Source organism: Anarhichas minor, unplaced genomic scaffold (assembly GCF_050575085.1).
Source record: "Anarhichas minor isolate MPS153535 unplaced genomic scaffold, ASM5057508v1 ptg000041l, whole genome shotgun sequence".
NCBI classification, from domain to species: domain Eukaryota; kingdom Metazoa; phylum Chordata; class Actinopteri; order Perciformes; family Anarhichadidae; genus Anarhichas; species Anarhichas minor.
The window spans coordinates 1887891-1906117 of NW_027466487.1; the positions used below are offsets into that span (position 1 = coordinate 1887891).

At 41.9% G+C, this 18227-nt stretch overlaps 3 protein-coding genes across 15 annotated transcripts in view; 1 reads left to right on the forward strand and 2 right to left on the reverse strand.

Annotated features, from left to right (window-relative positions):
- Window positions 1–11723, forward strand: part of LOC142969175 (uncharacterized) — a 31578-nt gene extending 19855 nt beyond the window's left edge. For 5 of the 12 annotated variants that reach the window (XM_076108870.1, XM_076108872.1, XM_076108871.1 and 2 more), the window contains 16 exons: window positions 83–304; window positions 414–596; window positions 740–982; window positions 1162–1332; window positions 1491–1685; window positions 1808–1999; window positions 2659–2864; window positions 3163–3231; window positions 3378–3422; window positions 3969–4031; window positions 5327–5506; window positions 8502–8864; window positions 9358–9480; window positions 9678–9791; window positions 9877–9957; window positions 10084–11723. In XM_076108870.1, the coding sequence (XP_075964985.1) occupies window positions 83–304; window positions 414–596; window positions 740–982; window positions 1162–1332; window positions 1491–1685; window positions 1808–1999; window positions 2659–2864; window positions 3163–3231; window positions 3378–3422; window positions 3969–4031; window positions 5327–5506; window positions 8502–8864; window positions 9358–9480; window positions 9678–9791; window positions 9877–9957; window positions 10084–10113 (2480 nt within the window). In that variant the 3' untranslated portion in view covers window positions 10114–11723. Of the gene's footprint in view, window positions 1–82; window positions 305–413; window positions 597–739; window positions 983–1161; window positions 1333–1490; window positions 1686–1807; window positions 2000–2658; window positions 2865–3162; window positions 3232–3377; window positions 3423–3968; window positions 4032–5326; window positions 5507–7213; window positions 8042–8501; window positions 8865–9154; window positions 9481–9677; window positions 9792–9876; window positions 9958–10083 lie in introns of those variants that run through there. The other 7 variants (XM_076108873.1, XM_076108877.1, XM_076108874.1 and 4 more) reach the window with 7 other exon arrangements.
- Window positions 11724–11764: 41 nt separating this feature from the next.
- LOC142969181 (casein kinase II subunit beta-like) lies at window positions 11765–15043 on the reverse strand. Of its 2 annotated transcripts, XM_076108885.1 has the most exons (7): window positions 14933–15043; window positions 14488–14563; window positions 13539–13641; window positions 13329–13444; window positions 13168–13243; window positions 12900–13089; window positions 11765–12531 (listed from the first exon to the last, which is right to left on the reverse strand). In XM_076108885.1, the coding sequence occupies exons 2-7, from the start codon at window positions 14557–14559 to the stop codon at window positions 12441–12443; spliced, it is 648 nt and encodes a 215-aa protein (XP_075965000.1). In that variant the 5' UTR covers window positions 14560–14563; window positions 14933–15043; the 3' UTR covers window positions 11765–12440. The 2 variants fall into 2 exon arrangements, with proteins under 2 accessions (XP_075965000.1, XP_075965001.1); XM_076108886.1 differs by lacking the exon at window positions 14933–15043 and having other exon boundaries at window positions 14488–14585.
- Window positions 15044–15128: 85 nt separating this feature from the next.
- On the reverse strand, window positions 15129–16878 carry LOC142969182 (allograft inflammatory factor 1-like). The gene is made up of 6 exons (XM_076108887.1): window positions 16757–16878; window positions 16619–16680; window positions 16383–16449; window positions 16248–16289; window positions 15932–16097; window positions 15129–15593 (listed from the first exon to the last, which is right to left on the reverse strand). The coding sequence occupies exons 1-6, from the start codon at window positions 16773–16775 to the stop codon at window positions 15506–15508; spliced, it is 444 nt and encodes a 147-aa protein (XP_075965002.1). The 5' UTR covers window positions 16776–16878; the 3' UTR covers window positions 15129–15505.
- Window positions 16879–18227: the final 1349 nt, after the last annotated feature.

Consider the following 18227-nt stretch of genomic DNA (forward strand, 5'->3'; position numbering starts at 1 on the left):
CGCCTTTCCCTCCGGGCCCATCACAAAGACTTACAAGCGTATTATAAGTGTCTTAATGCTCATTCATTCTGTTTGTCATTAGTTACCATGGCAGAGTATGTTCAAGTGTATCCTGAAGAAAGCACATCTACTGTGGCTGAAACAATAACCATAGAGTCCAGGGAGGAGGTCGTAGGTGAAGAGATTGTGGTGCAGAAAGACGACAGAGGACAGCAGGAAATGTCCCAGCCAGTCAGAGAAAGAGACGATGACTGGTGTCTTCTACTGGAGGTTGTTCCCAGAGAAACTGCCTTTGTACCTCCAGGTACCCGCAGCCTTTAAGTCTTCCTTTGGTAACTGTATAAAATATGATGTCTCTGTTAGATTCTTCCCTTTTGGCTGAAGTTTGAGTATAAATCCTGTTTTGCTCTCAGTTTCTCTGGCAGTACCGAGCCTAACTTATCCAAGCGTTCAACCTCCGCAAATGGAAGTGATGAGCCTAGAGCGGAGGTTGCAGCAGGTTGATCTTGAACAGATTAGACTGCAGCCAGAGAGAGATGATGACTGGTTTGTGCTGTTTGATGCTGTTCGTGAAAAGCCAGCTGTACTACCATCAGGTATATGTAATATAATATGTCACACCAGAATTTACTCTGAAATATTATATTCAAAGACTATTTCTGCAGCGTTTAGCTTGCTTTGTTTGGTGGATACACTATTGTCGCTCGGCTTCTTTGACTCTTGTCTGATTTTGTGCCAGCTACTCCTGTTGAGATTATTCCGGATGTGAGGAAGACGTTTGAGGTTGAGGTGACCACCGCAGAGACTAGAACATGGGAGAAGATGATAATTGGTGTGGACGGCAGGCAAGATGAGACACGTCTGTCTGAAATTAGAACTAGCCAAATTGCATCACCGTCAGAGAGAGGAGGAGGAGGAGGAGGAGATGATTGGTTTGCCCTGTTCGACATCATCCGCGAAAAGCCTGTTGTCAGACCGTCAGGTACCTTTCATTCACAAAGCGTACATACTCTGTGCTAAACGGCTCCGTTGAGTGGTGACTCATAAGCTGGACTGCACACACACACACACACACACACACACACACCGGCTGCTTTCAACCTTAAATAGCTCGAGCAAAGATTACTTCTAGATGTATTTACCCCTATTTCTCTATGTTAGTTGCTGTGGTTGAGCATGTGGTGGATGTGGTGGCAGCCACTGAACCAAAACCAAAATTCATCGTGGAAGACATGAGGCCCCCTGTGGAGTTGTTGGAGATTGAACCGTCACATCCGACACCGGTGGATGATGACTGGTTTGCGCTGCTAGATGTTGCAGCAAAAGTACCAGGTATTCTGCTGTTTGTGTGTGACTGGAATCAGACAGAATAACATTGTGTCTGTGTGTGTGTGTGTGTGTGTGTTACCGGTTTATTACATATCTCTACCTGTTCAGTAGAAGTGGGATTGTGTTCTGACTGATAAGGCTTTGTGTGTATTCTACGCTAGCGGCTGTGGACGAACGTATCGGTACACGCCCTGAAGTAAGAACAGATAAAGAGTTTGCAGCCAATAAGCAGAGAATCGCTCTAGTGGAGGAGAAGTGGCAGCAGGAGAAGGCGGTACAGCAGAAACCGCCTCCAGCCGTGAGAGAGGTAGAAGATGATTGCTTTATTCTCTTGGATGTGGCCACTAAGAAATCAGGTATAATAAAAATGATTTTTACATCGATTTAGCGGGGCAGTCTATTTCGCTATGCATGCAGATGTCGTTATATATTTTCTACTTTATTTCAATATTAATACCCGGTTGTGTGTCTGTGCTAGTCGTTGTCCCCGAGCGCATCCAGTTCCCAGCGGAGGAGAAAATTCCAACACCTGTGGCCAAAACAAGGATCGCTGTTTCCGAGAGGAGTTCACAGTTTGAGAAGCGGATCCTGGAGGAAAGACGTCCGCTCACACAAACGCACGTCAATGATGATTGGTTTGTTCTACTAGATGTTGGCCTCAAAGAGTCAGGTATTTCTCACCTTTTTGGTTTTTTTTGATTTTGCAGATCAACAGCTCGCACGCGGTCACGCTTTCTTCACTCCGCGAAAAACGCTTCGCAACATTTGCAGCCCGTTCACAGGATACGCTGACTTTTCTTTACAAGAGGAACTGTCCACAGACGGCAACGCACATTCTCCATCATTCAAGGACCTCTGATCGTGCTTCGCATATTGAAGAAATAACGCTTTCTTAACCTCAGCATTTCACCAGTTCAACCACTTTGAGCTTTACAGCCTAACGTCATCTAACTTTGCATCTGTCGTCGGATCGCTACAAGAACTAATCCGTGCTTTTGCTCTCATCCCGCTTTGTGGACATTCGCTTCTGACCCACCTCCGATTTTGTCGTGTGCTAAACGAGACTAAACGGAGCATATGAGGTACAGTATACCCCTACAGTGTGTGCACGTATCTGATCACATCGAGGCTTAACACTGTAAGTATGACGTGGCCGCTTGCTTAGATGAGCTATTATGTGTTACTGTATTTAAAATGCACTGTGCATTTGACTCACTTAGGGGATTCGATCATGTCCGATGTGGACGCAGTCTTATCCCTCCGTAACGCATGGTGCTAAAACACATATCCTTTTGTTAACGTTTGCGTTTTGTCTGTGTTTTGGTCTAGCGGTGAGCACACAGAGGGGCGCCCGTCCCGTCAGCGCTCCGGTCTTCTCCCAGGCTGCTCTAGCCGAGGCAGGGATCCCTATGGCCCCTTTCGATCTGCCCCAGACCTCCACTCCGATCAAGACCGGCCGCAAAGAGGAAAGAAAGCTCGAGGTCACTGTAGAAGCCGTGGAGCCCTCAAAAATGGAGGCCATGGCTGAGGTCAAGGTATTGAATTTCACTCCTATCACTGTTTTACATGTCTGTGATGTAATTCAATCTAAATGGTTAAGTGCAGGAACAATGTAGCATCATATACAGTATGGGTAACCATATATGCCTCACAGAACAGCTGGTTCCTCATAGCTATTGCCTGGGAATTGGGATATTGTAGGTGATGATACTATAAAATATGAAGACACACTTTTTTTAAATGTAATTGCCTCATAGTCTTAATTAATCAAAGTAGCACGCAGAGCTGGTTCTCTGTGTCTGAGTGTGAACTGTGTCTCTCTTGCTGCTGTAGCCAGCAGTTTGGAGGGACCAGAGACAAGTAGGCTCTTCACTGATGCCCACCGTCAATGGGGACATTCAGGTGAGTGTCGGCCGCTGTGGGCTCCTGCATGTCAGGCCCTCGAGACGGCTTGTTTCCACTATGGCTTGAGATGTGAGTGTTGGAAGCCAACAAGCTGAGGATTGCTAACATGTGTCCCCTCTCCCCCCCCCCCCCCCCCGGGGTAGCACAAGTCTGAGGTGACGAGCACGAAGGTGGTGCGAATGCGAAAGGTCAGATTCTTAGCCCGGTATTCCGTAGCCATCTCTCCACCTCCATTCTGACAATATCGAGCTCCTCATCCCAAAAAAAAGACTAATCTCATCCTCTTCTCATGTTGTGCTTCCATTCAGTCTTTAATGCAATCCGCATCAGGTTTCGATGCACATGCAGTAAATGTTACGAGGTAGAAAGAATGTAAGAATAGATGGAATATGTAAACGGAGAGTAACTGGTGATAATAGAATAATTTACACATATTAGCTGTTTGAAAGTTTACAAGGCACTCATTTCCTCTCATTGCTTGCTGTTGTTGTAAACCCTGGAATGCACACATGCATGATTATAGATTTGTGCACCTTTACTAAAAAAGAAGCATGATAACTTTCTTTATTTTCTTCTCATTATGAAACGTCGGTCCTCTACAGCCTTAGGTTGTCTTTGTCTTTCGTATTAACACTGTAGTGAATTCTTTTAGTATGCATGTCCATCGTGTGGCAGTTTAATGCCAGCACACTGAAACAAACCCACACTTCTTTTGTTCTTTTTATTTTTCACAGAAAAGAGCTAAGAGAATTGAGGATGACTCAATTTATATCAGACATAGCCTTTTAATGTTGGAGGTTGGTATCCCTTCTGGAGACGTCGGTCTCTTTCTGTGTGTTCTTGCTCTTTGGCACAGCGGCTACTGTTTGACATCACGCTTGCATGTGGCATGATTCGCACTTCTTTGCATCAGCGTAAATGATTGGCTGCAGATTAAATGATAAATGTCTGTGTGTGTGTGTGTGTGTTGCAACATAACTAATCCAATTGTTTCAGGAGAGTGCTGTTGAATTCACAACAAAGAAGTAGTTTGTTCTGACACCTGCATTGGTACTCAAACTCCTCAAGGAGGCTGTACTCCAAAACATCCTTTATCTGTCACTGTTCACAAGCAGCTCCGGTTTTATTTGATATCTATTTTTTTCCAGATCACCAGTATTCTCCTGTTCCTGCTTCTGCTCTTTTACTTCCGTCTCATTGTCTTAACCTGCCAGAAATGCAATTTTAGATTAAAGTAATTCTACATCTTTGCCAAAGGGGATGACATTTGGAGAAACACTTATCATTAAGTTGCTCTTTAGCACCACAGTAAGTTCAGATGAACACATCTGTTCATTGGCTAGATCATCGTATGTTTGGTCAAATGGGAGTCAATATTTTACAGATGTAAGTAAAGATCAACTTGGTGCTAAATGTTGCCAAATGAGTGCTGCTACTGCTTTTGTTCATTTGTGTCAAATGAACAGGTTTCCATTCATACTAAGGCTTCATCTTTGATCACGTCTTCCATGTCTTCCATTATCGCCTCTCCTGCTCTGTGATCTGCAGCCTGTTTTCACTGCAAAACCTAATGCTATGAATAGACCATTAATGCGGCGTTGTGTAATTATAGCTCCTGCCCATCCAAACCCCCCCCCCAAAAAAAAAATAAAATGGACTTTGATAAATCATGGCAATGACTCCTGTGAGTCTGGTCTCATGAATCAGCTGCCACACTTCGCTGAAAATCTATCGAGAATCCACAGTTTGATCGTTTCGATGACTCACCCCTTTTCATTTCCTTTAGAATCCCTAATTAAGCCTGCTTCTGCTTGTTTATTTGATCAGCAATAAGTCAACACAATCTGTACAGAAAAAACACGACATCATCTGACTGTCACTTTTCTTTGTTCTCTCCTGTTTGTTACTCTCTCCCAACCTCGGTCTTATCCTTCATCTTCCCTTTCCCATCCAACTTTCTATCTTCACTTCTTATTTTCTTTCCTCCCTTTTTATTGTTTTCCTGTTCCCATTTCCCTGGACCCCTCTCCCCCCCCCCCCCCTCCCTCTCTCTCTCCACACTGTCTTTCCCCCTGGACTTGGCTCCCTGTAGGACTTTGATAAGCCCCAGGAGGAGCTGCTCAGGCATCATGCCAGCATCAGCGTGCTGAAGAGGAACTTCATGGAAGCCGCCCCGGAGAGCAGGCCCAGTGAGTGGGACAAGCGTCTGTCCACGCACTCTCCGTTCCGCACCCTGGGTATCAATGGTCAGCCTCTGCCCGGTGCTGATGGGGTAAGTCTCCCACAGGAACCCCCCCCCCCCCCCCCCCCTCGCCTCCAAATCCCTTTTTTTAACCTAAGTCTGCCAGTTCAGGAATTGGAGCAAACGAAGCAAAAAGTTTCATTTATATTGAATTCCTGAATGGACTTGGGTTAAAGCTGTATTTATACTTGCATCATCACATGTGTTTTCCATGGAGATGATTGTGCTTGATTGGAAAACATGGCCGCGCTAGTGTGAGCAGTGCTCATGGATTTGTAGCGGAACAGAAGAACCTGAAATTCTTGCTGACGTCTTGTGTCGAAAGAAAATAGTTTTCCCCTCTGTTGGATTCTTCTCCGATATGATGAATATATTCACACAAAAGATGTTGATGAAAGAAGGGATCAGGCTCTTCCAGTTGTCCATCCTGGTTCTCTTACACTCTTTGAGTGTAATGGGTTACGTGTGCATGTACGGACCCATTCAAGGAGACAGCATGTGGTGTGCCACACGTGCATGTGTATGAAGAATGCAGTGTGACTTGTTGAATAGGGTCTGTAGTGTTGCTCTTTCACTTAAAAGGTGTGTGTGTGTGTGTGTGAGGCATCTCTGGGACCGGCGGTCCGCTCTCTGAAAACTCCCTGTGGTTCCTCTTACCTGCGTATGATGCCTGTGAGCCCGGACATGTTTGTGTTGCATGACTGACAGACCTGACGTTGGAGATCTACCGCATGGCTCCGGGATGACTTTTTTTGCACGTTCTCACACTGAGCAGCATTTACCTTTTCTCTCCTCCCTTTATTGAGAATATCCTCCCTCGCTTTCTTTTTTTGCTTTTGATACTTTTTGCCTTGCACACTTTCTTTTCACACTTGATTTCACCCTTTTGCTTGACTGCGGCTTTCTCCAAGCCATGGTTGTTTTTACATGAAGAGACGATTAGTATTCATGTTGTATCTGCAGTTTCTGCCCAACTCTCCCTTTTTTAAATAGAAATGTAACTTTCACAGGACTCTATTATAAAACTAATGTATTCAGTTAAAAAGATTACATGACAGCTGTTCAAGCTGACTAGAAACACAACTTCTGATGTCAAGTGTAATCTGCATTGTGCGCGTGCCTTTGGGCAAGACATTAACTCAACTGCAGCAAAACAGTTTGGACACAAAGCATTTTTACTCTTGGAGATAAATGCCTCCGAGTGCATCGTGTTGTCAGGATGCATTTGAGTCACATTGAAATCAAAGCAAAGCTAAACTGACAGCTTGGTGTCTGCAGTGAGATCAGCACATATGACACTGGTCAAAAGATGCCTGCTGGAGCGGACAAACAAGCCAGTCTCTGGTTAACCTTCAGCTAAAGCTCTACTCTGATCAAAGTAAACAAGGTTTGACACGCAGCAGCTGAATTGGTCTTGCTACTTCCTCTTAAAAAAAGTATAACATGCATCCTTTTCTTTTTAATAAGATACTACCAGTGTGGATGACTTTCTTTGTTTCCCCCAAAAAATGCAAAAATAATTGTTGGACATGGAAAAATATTTTTTTTAAATGTAACATTTCCATGCTCTGGACAACAAAAAACGTCCTATTAAAATCCCATTTCATATTTTTTCAATAATCCGTTATTGCGCAACTCTGGCTTTTACAAGTTTCAGTTCATTTTCTGTCATTTCAAGATTCCTTCCTCCTCTCATCTCTCTTCCCTCCTCCTCCTCCTCCTCCTCCCCCCTCTTAGTTTGTCACCCGCCTCCCACGCGGCCCCCTGCTAGACTTCTACTCCAAGCGCAGCTGAGGGGCCGTCTCGACCCTGCGGAAGCCCCACACAGGTGTGAGTGTGAGCTGCGGAGACACCACCTAGTCCATCCACCCATCAAACCTCTAGCTTTCTCTTCTTCTCCTTCTTCCTTCCTTCGCCTCCTCTTCGACATCACCGTAGCATTACTCATCTCTCATCCTCTGCTCCACTTGAGAAGCTGCCCCCCCCCCCCCCCCCCCTTTTTTTTTTTTTCTTCTGGCCTCTATGGGACTAGACTTTCATTCCTTCTGCTTTCACACTGCAGCACAATCAACCAGAAACAGACCTGTTCTCCAAAGACTGGGAATGACAATCAAGCCATCGCTACTTTGCATTTTTTTTGGACTCTTAAATCGAGCAATATTACTTAAAAACTGACTTTCATCCGGAGGCGTATGATGTCCGACCATATCACTTTGAGCGTGCTTTTGTACACGCTTTTTGGTACGTTTATATTGTCGGTTGTCTAAGCTGATCACTGTGATGTGATTTTTGGATATATATATAAATGTTTTTTTCTGAACCCACATTAGGTAAATCCTAGAAATCGTCAGTCTTGTTACTGAGAAACTTCTCAACATTCTTTGTCACAGTGTCGTACTTCCTGTGATGACCTCGAGGCAGCTTAATTGTGATACTTCTGAACCTCTTTGTCCTTCACCAGTATTTGATGGGGCAGTGTGCAGCAACTGCAACAGATTGCCCGTTGCATGACTTTTTTTGACAATCAACTTTGACCAAAGAATAAAAGGCATTCCATATACAGTTCATACGATTGTTTGTCCCTTGAATGAATTCGTTACTCAAGTTTGTGATTTTCTTTATTTAAAAAATATGATTTTGTAGTTGATGACATTAGTGTGAGTGGCATGTCATTGTTGAAATAATATTGAAGCTAAAAACAATAATCCATTCATTCAGAGTCATACTGAAATAAACAATATGGAGTAATACTTGTGTTCAGTATCCATCTTATCTGGTGACCGTCTGTAGAGGAAATCAGTTCAAGAAAAATGTACATTGTGGCCATGAAGGGCTCTACATGGCCTTTAATAAATTCTAATGTAAGTTATTATCTTCCTACAGATCTGTCGTGCCTCATAAAATGGATACTATACTGTACAAATTCATGCATATAATCTCTGTAACAATGATCCTACATACCATGTCAGCAGAAAGTACTTCACCTACCCATGATCACATAGCGGCTGTGTTGTGTCTCTTGTAGAGCGTGTGCATTAGTCTCCCTTGCAATGGTTCAGAGACGCACACTGCACATGAGGACACCTTCTCAGGCATGCCGAGTCCCACTGTGAGCCACGACAGTGAGCCTGAGGATGCTCGAGTTGAGGAGGGGTCATGTGATCAGGAAGAGGTTGTAGTTTTTGAGACCTCCTCGGTGCCCGCCGTAGAGGTGGAGACGGCGCAGCTGCCCGCCTCCCTCGGCCGCTGCCGTAAGGCTTTGGATGGGACCCGGGAGGAGGAAGAAGGATCGTATCCAGAAGTGTCGGTGCGCTCTGGGAAGATAGTCGGATCTTCCCCAGCTTCCTGTTTCAGGAGCGATGGTCCCCAGGTCGTACGCTGCTTCCAGGTAGCCCCCCCCCCTAGGGTGACGCTGAATCCGCCTCTGCTCGGCCTCTGAATGATTTCAAGGCTGGCACTCTTAATCACTCCTTTGCAGCACCGTAACAAATCACAACTTGTGACTCTCTTAACGCTTAAGTACCGGGTGAATTATGCTCATCATTCAGAGGTGTTGCACAGTGGTGTGTTCTCAGCTATGGTGATGGGTTACAAATGTTCTGTTGTACACTTTGACTTTACTTTCATCATCTTTGCAAACCCAACGTATGGCTTTCCGTCTCCTTGTTTCTTTTCAAGTAGCTGGTGGCGGGAAGGAAAATAACACGGTGATTCTGTTGCTTCCAAAAAAGTCGTAAGGACATTTGGTGAACTGGCTGTTTCCGTGAAAGTGACTTCACGCAGACGATGGCTTTAGGAAGAATGCAATGGTGTAAAACAAGTTGGTTGCTGTGAGGTGTCTGGTTAAACAGCCACTCGTGGGGCTATGCTCCCATCCACAGCCCCCTCTGGTGCAGACCCAGACAATCACCATCACAGCTGTCTCCGCCTCCTTACCCAGTGGCATCTCCACCACGGAGGTCCCTATCGTCCCGACCAAGACCTTCATCTATGAGTCGTCAAAGGTAGGGGCTCCAGCAGCTGCTCGGCCCAGATGTGTCTCGGCTGTAGACGGTCTGTTTGCTTGGAGGAGTCTTGGGAGGAACCAGGCCGGCGCCTCCAGAATGAGAATACAGCAGCACTGCACCTTCCCTGGCTGAAGCTCACGGTCACATTATCTCAAAATGATTACTCAGTCTCCCCCGTTTTTTTAAATTCTCAGGTGGCAGTTGATGGGACAGACAAGGACAAAGACAACACAACCGTGTCCAGCTCCAAGACCGTAACCTCAGAGAGCACCAGCGGCACCACAGTCACTACCACTCGCATCTCAAAGGTTAGCATTGGAATCCTGCTTTGTGCTGATTATTTATTTTCATTTTATTTCGCCTCTCAATTCTACGTTTTCTTCCCACCACCAGGTAGTGAAAAGCGGATCTTCGGAGACCCGCGTGGAGAAGAGAATCGTCATAACCGCCGACTCTGACATCGACCAAGATAAGGTACAAAACACTGCCCGGTTGTGTCAAAAGTTGCCATTAAGTATCATCTAATGAAAATGAGGACAATTGTGACTTTACTAATTCATATTAAGACTAATACAAGTGCGCTTAATGTCTGTCTTGCAGGAGAAAGACGGCGGAGCATCAGCATTGTAACTGAATCACCAGCTCCGTCTACGCACACATATCCAAACAACATGCCCTGAATCTGCACCTACTATTATGGATGATTCAGTAGATGCATCTTAGTAGATCCTCTTTGTTTGTTTATCAGTTGTAGGTAGAGGAGGGCTCCACAGTGCTCGAGTTTGATCAAATGCTTATCTCATCCAGGTGTCAACAAAGCTTAGTGAAAAATTATTGGTAAAAAAAAAAAAAAAACAGCATTTTCAGTTCTGTTTGCTTTTAAATGCTTTTATTTCCTTCGTGGTTTTTACATTAATTTTATAAACAATGCACTGTTTTCATTCTAGTTTACACACCATCAGCATTTATTCCCTTGGTGCTGCGGGGAACGTTAAGACTACATTCAAGGGAATTCTTTTTTTTGTTGTTTACTTGTCTATTTAATTCAGGAAAGGCATTTTTTTTTTTTTTGAATGGCATTACATACCTTGCATAGAAAAGTGGACAAAGGTTTGGACAGTTGCTTTGCTCAGTTCACTGCTCAGGTACAGAAACCTAAACATATTCTCTTTCCTAAACCAGCAGCCTACACATTGTTGTAAAGTCTAAATTTAAAAATCTATGGATCTATTTTGAAATAATTCTCTATTTTATAGAATTAATGCTTTTATAGTATTTGTACAAATTTGAGGTTTTTAAGTTATTCATCCATCTGCTCATTAAATTGAAGGTTACCACTGTGCTGTTTACTGAGTTCTGAGGTCTCTGCTCGTGGCTCTGAGACTCTGAATCATTCTTATTCGTTTCCTCTTGTAGTCCACCAAGTTTATCAAACCTTTCACAATGTCCACATGACAGTGGAGCGCTTGCTTCAGTCCTATGTTTCGTTCAGTAGCATAGAACTCACAATTGCTTTGAATATATTTGGTTGGTAAGAAAAGCTCTGCAAGCTTTGGTCTGTTTAACTCAGGTTTTGATATTCTTTGTAAGACTACAGACCTCCTTCTGATTGTACGAGGAATGTCCATATATATGTATATCCATCCCGACTTTAAATGTACATTCATGTTCAGCCAAGTGAGGTCAATAAATACAAAGCTCGTCTGTCACAGTAACCACGCTTGTAAGGGGTGAAGGCAGCTGTCCCAGTATGTGTGGCGCGTCTCTCTCATAGGAGCACAAGTTGTCTTTTTTTACATGTTCTACTATACAGTAATTTATTTGTAAAGTAGGAAGTGTTTTGTGTGATTTGATGTACTCTGATGTTTCGACACGCGCTGGTTTCTAGGCTTCCACTAGAGATGTCACAAGTATTGCATTAATTATCACCCGAGTTTGTAAAGCCTTTTTACCACATAGTCCAAGTAGATCGCTCTGTGTTTCTTGTGCTTTTCCATAGAAGAGAAAATGCTTTAAATATATGAATTCCTTTTAGATAGCATGTTTGTTAGCAAACTTTTTTTTTTTTTCACCCACAAAGAAGCCATTGGTATTGTAGCTACATGAACAACAGAAACCTCACCTGGAAGAAAATGTAGAATTTCACAAAAAGAAAATAGTTTTTAGACGATGGAAAATATTGTTGCTTTGTGACTTATCCCTGTCTTTTTATGAAAAAATAAAAGGTGCATTACTCTGCAGTCTGTGTGTGAAGCATACCATTCTGAACGTACGAAAGAGATCTTGGTAAGAAATAAATATTTAATGCCATTCACAGTTGATGTTGCTGCATGTCCAATCAACACCAAACTCTTGAGATGAAACTATTGTAATATACTATCATGTTACATTTGCCTAAACAATCGAGTACAAACAGTCTCTAAACTTTAAGGAAACTGAACAGCCGAATAATAAAATTTAAATCAAGCACAGTTCCATTTTCTTCCTCTAATTTGATATTCATTGTTTCTTGGAACGAGCACCTGATCACAGTTACACTCATTGCTGTTTTCAAATAGAATCCTTAATCTTTACAGCATAAAATACTACATGAATATGATTTAATGTTAACTTTCAAAAGCATGGATTGACCATATCACTGATAAGGCAAACCTGTCGAAAGCACACCGCAGGAGTTGAAGCCACGTTGAGGAGGAAATAACTAACATGTGCAAAGACAGTTAGACATCAATTAAAGTTCAACACTATGAGGAGATTGACCCTTTGGAATCAGTTACATGTTTAATACAGAAACAATAACCTGCTTAACTGTACGGTGTTTCGATAAATGAGGAAATGTTTGAATCTGAAAGTGTCTAGGTGAGTTTGGGAAACTGTACAGGCATTCATTGGGATTATATAATCCATTCCTTCCAACAAGCAGTAGACAGCGAGGTCTTTCAGTCCATCGTGTTGTTCTAGCGAATCGTCTTGACTGGGCTCTTGAAACTTGACGCAGCCTGAAGTTGGAGTTGATAAGCCATTGGGTGAATTTTGAAACCATATAGCCTGGAAGAAGAAAAAAAGAAACACAATCACCTCCTGGACAAAAGGAAATGTCTTTTTATAAAAGGCGGAGTATTGTATGACATCTTGCGATAACCGATATACCAGAACTGCGTTTCAGTACAGATACCTAAACAGGACACATGTGACCAGGTAATCAATGTCAACCTGTAGTACTTGTTCAATATTGAGCCCGACTAAGGTCCGAGGGAAACGTGTCTTCTATACGCCAACCACTTAAAGGAGCAGTGTGATGAATACACAGCAATGACTATTATATTCCATTTTTGCCAATAAAGCCCCGAAATCCTACACATTAAAACATACTAAGAAAAGCACGGCACTAATAAAAACAAATAACTCAAACACACCGTGGCACAAACTGGTTGGCTGGTCGCTTTGAACGATACTCTGGGTGCACCATGAACAGCATGTGGGGGAATCCGGTCCCAAAATAGGCTCCATCAGTGTGGTGGTGTCTGGAGGATTTGGGGGTGTAAACATCCATGCACTTTGGGCAGTAAAGCTTCACCATTGCTTCTCCGGGGATGTCTGACAGACCTACATCAGACAAGGGATGGTTGAGTACGTCTTCATAGCCACTGACAACGGTACAGCGTGAATTTGTCACCGACTTACCGATCGGAAGCATTGGTTGATTCTCGCAGTAGACTCTGGGGCAATAGCCAAAATCCCCTTGTTGATACTTTTCCAACTATGGAGAACAACAACTTTAGAAATCTCCATTGATTCATGCCATGAAGCGTGTCAGAATGTGAAATCATGAAGTGATAGCCTACCATCTGTGCAATGCCTCTGTTTGTGAGGATGTAACGTGCATGTATGAGCCCGTAGAGCATCTCTGCTGCCTGCTCTATCAAGTCACTCTGATTGGGGTTATCTTCAAGCTCCTCGTCTGTCAGATTAAACGTTATTAAAGGCAGTTAAAAAAGGGGACTCTACTTTATTTCCACATCACGTGGGAACCGCTACCTCCTTGATATTCTCACCTGGCTCCAGGTCCAGAATCATGTCCAAAGCCTGCCGATAGTGAGGCACCTGCTCATTCAAACCGGTCAGGTTGAACTTGTCCTGTATGTAGTCTTCATCCACCTGTAACACACCATTGGAGACAATGAATGGCTATCAATGCCGTTATTTACTGATGCAAGCAACATCCCATTGCTACAGCACATTGATAAGGAAGCGTAACAGGATTATTTAGATGCTGCCAATGATAACGCAAGGAGTTCAAATTAGAATTGGATTGTGTGAGTGCTAAGCTAATTAGACATGTTACGCATTGATGCCTACATGCCTAGTACGTTTTACTGTAACAATTTTTCTTTCATATTTGAGTGATAAGGTCAAATGTGAATTCAGTGGAACAGATTAGTAGCAAACAGCAGGGAAGTGGCTGTAATAGGGAAGTGTTGAACATCCTCTGACAAATATAAAATCACATCCCTCATCAGAAAGCAAAAGCAACTTTAGAAATAAAAATACATGTATATTGTTTAGTCCATGTGGCTTGTGTAAAGAATAAATGTTTCCAGCCAAATACAGCTAAGATTAAACAGTGTTTTCTCTGGCTATATCTATATATACAGATTTTTGCTTCGTCACAAATACATTTTTCAGACTTTTATTTTAAACCGTTTTGATATATACTTTTTAAATAAAATTGATTTATTTTCATTATTATAGCCGATTGTTGTAAATGACTGTAAAAGTAATACTTTGTAAAGGGTGTATTTTGTTCCTTTTTTGTTTCAAAACTAGCGAAATCTTTATTAAATCAAATGACAAATAGGATGTATGCAGAGAACTGGTGGCTCACGTGACTCCTTTACGTTCATTAAAACCTATTTACGGCAGCTGACCTGTCGTGACAACAATGGGTGTTCTCACTAAATGTGGCCAAATAAATTCCAGTTTAAAAACAATGTGTGGACCAACCTCACAGAAGAACTCATTCCCTCTGAGTCCACAGAACCAGGAGATCCAGGACACCTCCTCCGAGCTGCTCATCCTCCTGACGAACCAAACCAGTCAATGGACCGACGTTAACGCTGTGGCTAGCGGCTAAACACATTCACTTCATATGAGATGTAACGTTTACGAACACAGATTAGATATTTTACAGCTTAGTTGCAACAAACCTGATCTGTTATCTCGCGGACTTTGAACGAAACATTTGATTTTATTGTATAATTTAAAGCAAACCGTGAGTTTGCGTCTCAGACCTGCTGCTAACGTTAGCTTGCTTGCTAGCGTCCCTTGGCTATAACACGTATAGTACGTAGAGTGTGGAATTTATTCTTGTAACAGCAATATGTAGTCAACGTTAGAGGTACTGTTTCCTGCATTGTATAACTGTTTACAGAGAGTCACTTTTACTCACCTTTATTTCTATATTAGTTAACACATCAACTTGCAAGCTTAGCTAGTTTATCCTCGTTTAGCTCCCTGGATAACAAATACGTCTTCCGGTCGGTCAAAGTTTTCAAAATAAAGTTCCTCATGACGCATGTTCCCATAAAATACTGCCGAGAGAGAAAATGTGGCTGATTTTGTTAAGAACATGAACAGAATACAAATTTATTTTCATTCACTTTAATGAATTTCCAACAAAACTACCATTGAATTTATGCTTTGAATTCACCTTGTATAAAACGGTGCTATTCCTATATTGTACATATTATGGTATTTTGTCTGACATGATAATGGTCATGTAGAGTCCATATATGAATCGGCCCTGTGTTCTATTTAATTAAGTAGCTAAAGCAATATCATATGGATAAAGCAGGCTTTAGTAGCCCACTATATACAAAGCATTTCATGTAGATTCCATTTCTTCATAATGCACATTATACAGTGTGGTTGGTGTTTTGTTTTTTCTATTGACATGGATTTTAAAGATTTGGGTTATATTTAAATCAGAAAAAAGTAATCCCTCCTGGGATGAAGAGCTCTTTCAAGGCAGATCAGAAAAGGTTTTGCGACGAGGTGGTGCAACATCTTTGTGCTCCTGCTCCTTTCCCATGCCTTCAAACATCAAGATCCTTAAATGAAGAAAATGACATGTCAGCTGCTATACAGGACATTACACGTATACAGTATAGAGAGTACTACTGTTGCATTAAACAATCATCTACTAGGTTCTTTATAAAAAATGTAACCAATATTATTAACAACTGTAATCGTTTTTCAGGTTTTAATTGAGATTGAGAAACTACTTTTTTAAATAAAAAATAAAAATGTTATCGGCTATATTCACTATTGTATCAATAGAGGCTTCATCATTTTTTTATTATTATTTGGAGACTTAATCTCCGCTAACTCTAATCCTCATGTGACCCATCTTTGGGTCTCCACCCATTCTCTGAATGTATTCACTTACAGTTTTAGAATTCCATTTCTTTTTCCCAGCATCATATTCAGGAAGTCACTGTAGCTGAGGGTGTCTTTCGATGCCCCTCCAGCGACCTCTGCCATCATCTTTTTCAGCTCTAAGTGAGTCTTGGCCAATCCGAGTTTTTCCAGCATTTGTTTTAACCCCATTAAATCTATAAAGTTGATCGTTCAAAGACAGAAAATAACTAAAAAAGTGCTTATCTATATAAAATCTGTGAATATGATCTGACTCACTACTGAAAGCAACAGTTGCAAATTGTAGCAAAAAATATTTAAAGATTTGAAGACAAGTGCAATTATACCTAATTCTCCTTTGTCGTTGAGATCAAACTCCATGTATTTCTCTGTAATACAAACAAATGTAATCTCATTTCAAAATGTATGACACTAAATCAAACAATTAACTGAGGAGCGATTGGTAGCCTTTTGATACTCACTTTTAAACATGTCAAGCTTTGAACTTAGGTCTTCCTCTTCTGCATACTTGGGGTCTGAGAGAAAAGCCTATATATAGGGCAGTGACACCAAACAATACAAATCAATCAGACATATTATTATTGGTATCACACAGGTCCCATGTGTTTGTGTCCAGCCCCTGTCTGTAGTAAAATAATTCCAAAAGCCAGTTATCTCTAACGGAACACGATGACTTTTTCTAAAGATAACAACTCACCTCATTGATCGAGTCCAGTCTTTCTTCCTGTTGAGACTTGAGAAGACCGTATGCTTTACCTCCTGTGAAATGATGTACAAGACAATATAAATAACGTGAAATGACAAACAGAGTTAGCAGAAGGAAAGGCAAACTAACCTTGAGCACTGCTGTCCATTCTGTTGACAGTGCTGAGAGCCTAACACGGAAAGTGCGGAAAGCTATGATGGCGTTTCTCTAAATTGAGCGACAAGAGGAAGTGAAGTGACAAAGTTTTGGTTTGCGTTAGTGAGGTTCCTCTGTAGTATTTATGGCTGCAGCAAAACAGAGGCGTGAGTTCACAGTATAACACTCACACACAGCCTCAATTTGACCAGCACAATAAGAGTAGTTTTCATGCAGGATACCTGCTGTGTAATTTATAAGCTCTAATACAGTCTATGTGGAAAAGTGTTACAGCTCCACCAGTTTAAAAAACAAGTTGACATTACAATTAAGGATGGAGGAGGGACGCAGCACTGTGTTGTGAACAGTGAGCAATGCACATTGATCTGCAGAAATAATCTGCTCATGAGGCATGTTTGAATAAAAAGTGATGCATTCACACCTATGCAGTTGCATGCATAGAGCAATGCACAGTCATGTCTGCCAGTCACTGAGCAGCTCCACTGGAGTGGTTGCTGGTTGAATGCCTTGCTCAAGGGCACCTCAGTAAAGATAATTCGGGAGGAGCAAGTGCTGCTCTTTAACATATCCAACTCAAATTTAAACGTGACCTCAATATATTACTTGACAACAACATGTGCTCTTATGTTCCGTTTGTCAATTTGATGTAGTGTCTTGTTCTTGCCACACGGGGGCTCTATTGACCACACATTTAGGTACAACGGACCAAAAAACAACATTTGGCTGTGCAGGTAGTGTCATGTGTGACTTGGAGAACTGAGAATAGGTGGAGACCAAAAAAACAAGTCTTGAAGAGAATACAATTGTGTCACTCCAGTTGGCTGCATTACTTAGAAAATGGCACATTTGTATCTACAAGGTCTCCGACTATTAGTTCTGTTAATAGTCATATCAGAATGCAGAGGTGAGTAGGTCACTGGATTATTACCACATTCGGAATGTATTTTATTGTTTATAGTCAGTTTAACAAAGAAGTATTTGCTTTATACCAACTCTGACTGTTGTTGAACTTAAAAGGTGACATACTTATTTCATAACGGATGTAATATATTTTAATAATCTGCTATTTATTGTAAAATGTACTCTGGGTGTTATCCTTAAAGGGATTCTAATCTTTATCTCTTATCATTTTAAAGGCATCTCACCAGTGACTGTGTTTGCTTCTAAAGAAGAAGATATAGTTCTCCCCTGCTTTGAGAACTATAGAACAAAGAGCTGCTACAGAGTCAAGTTGATTAAGTATGCCACAGATGCCAGTCAGATGAAGGTGATCCTTGCCAGGCCTAAAACACCCAAACTCCAGGATGCTGAACGTGTGAAATGGGATGCTGATAGAAATGTGTCTCTTTTTCTGACAAAAACACAACTATCTGATGAGGGACTGTATGGATGTGAAATCTGGCAAGGCTGGGACTGTATTCATGTCAAAAACATTTCTATAAAA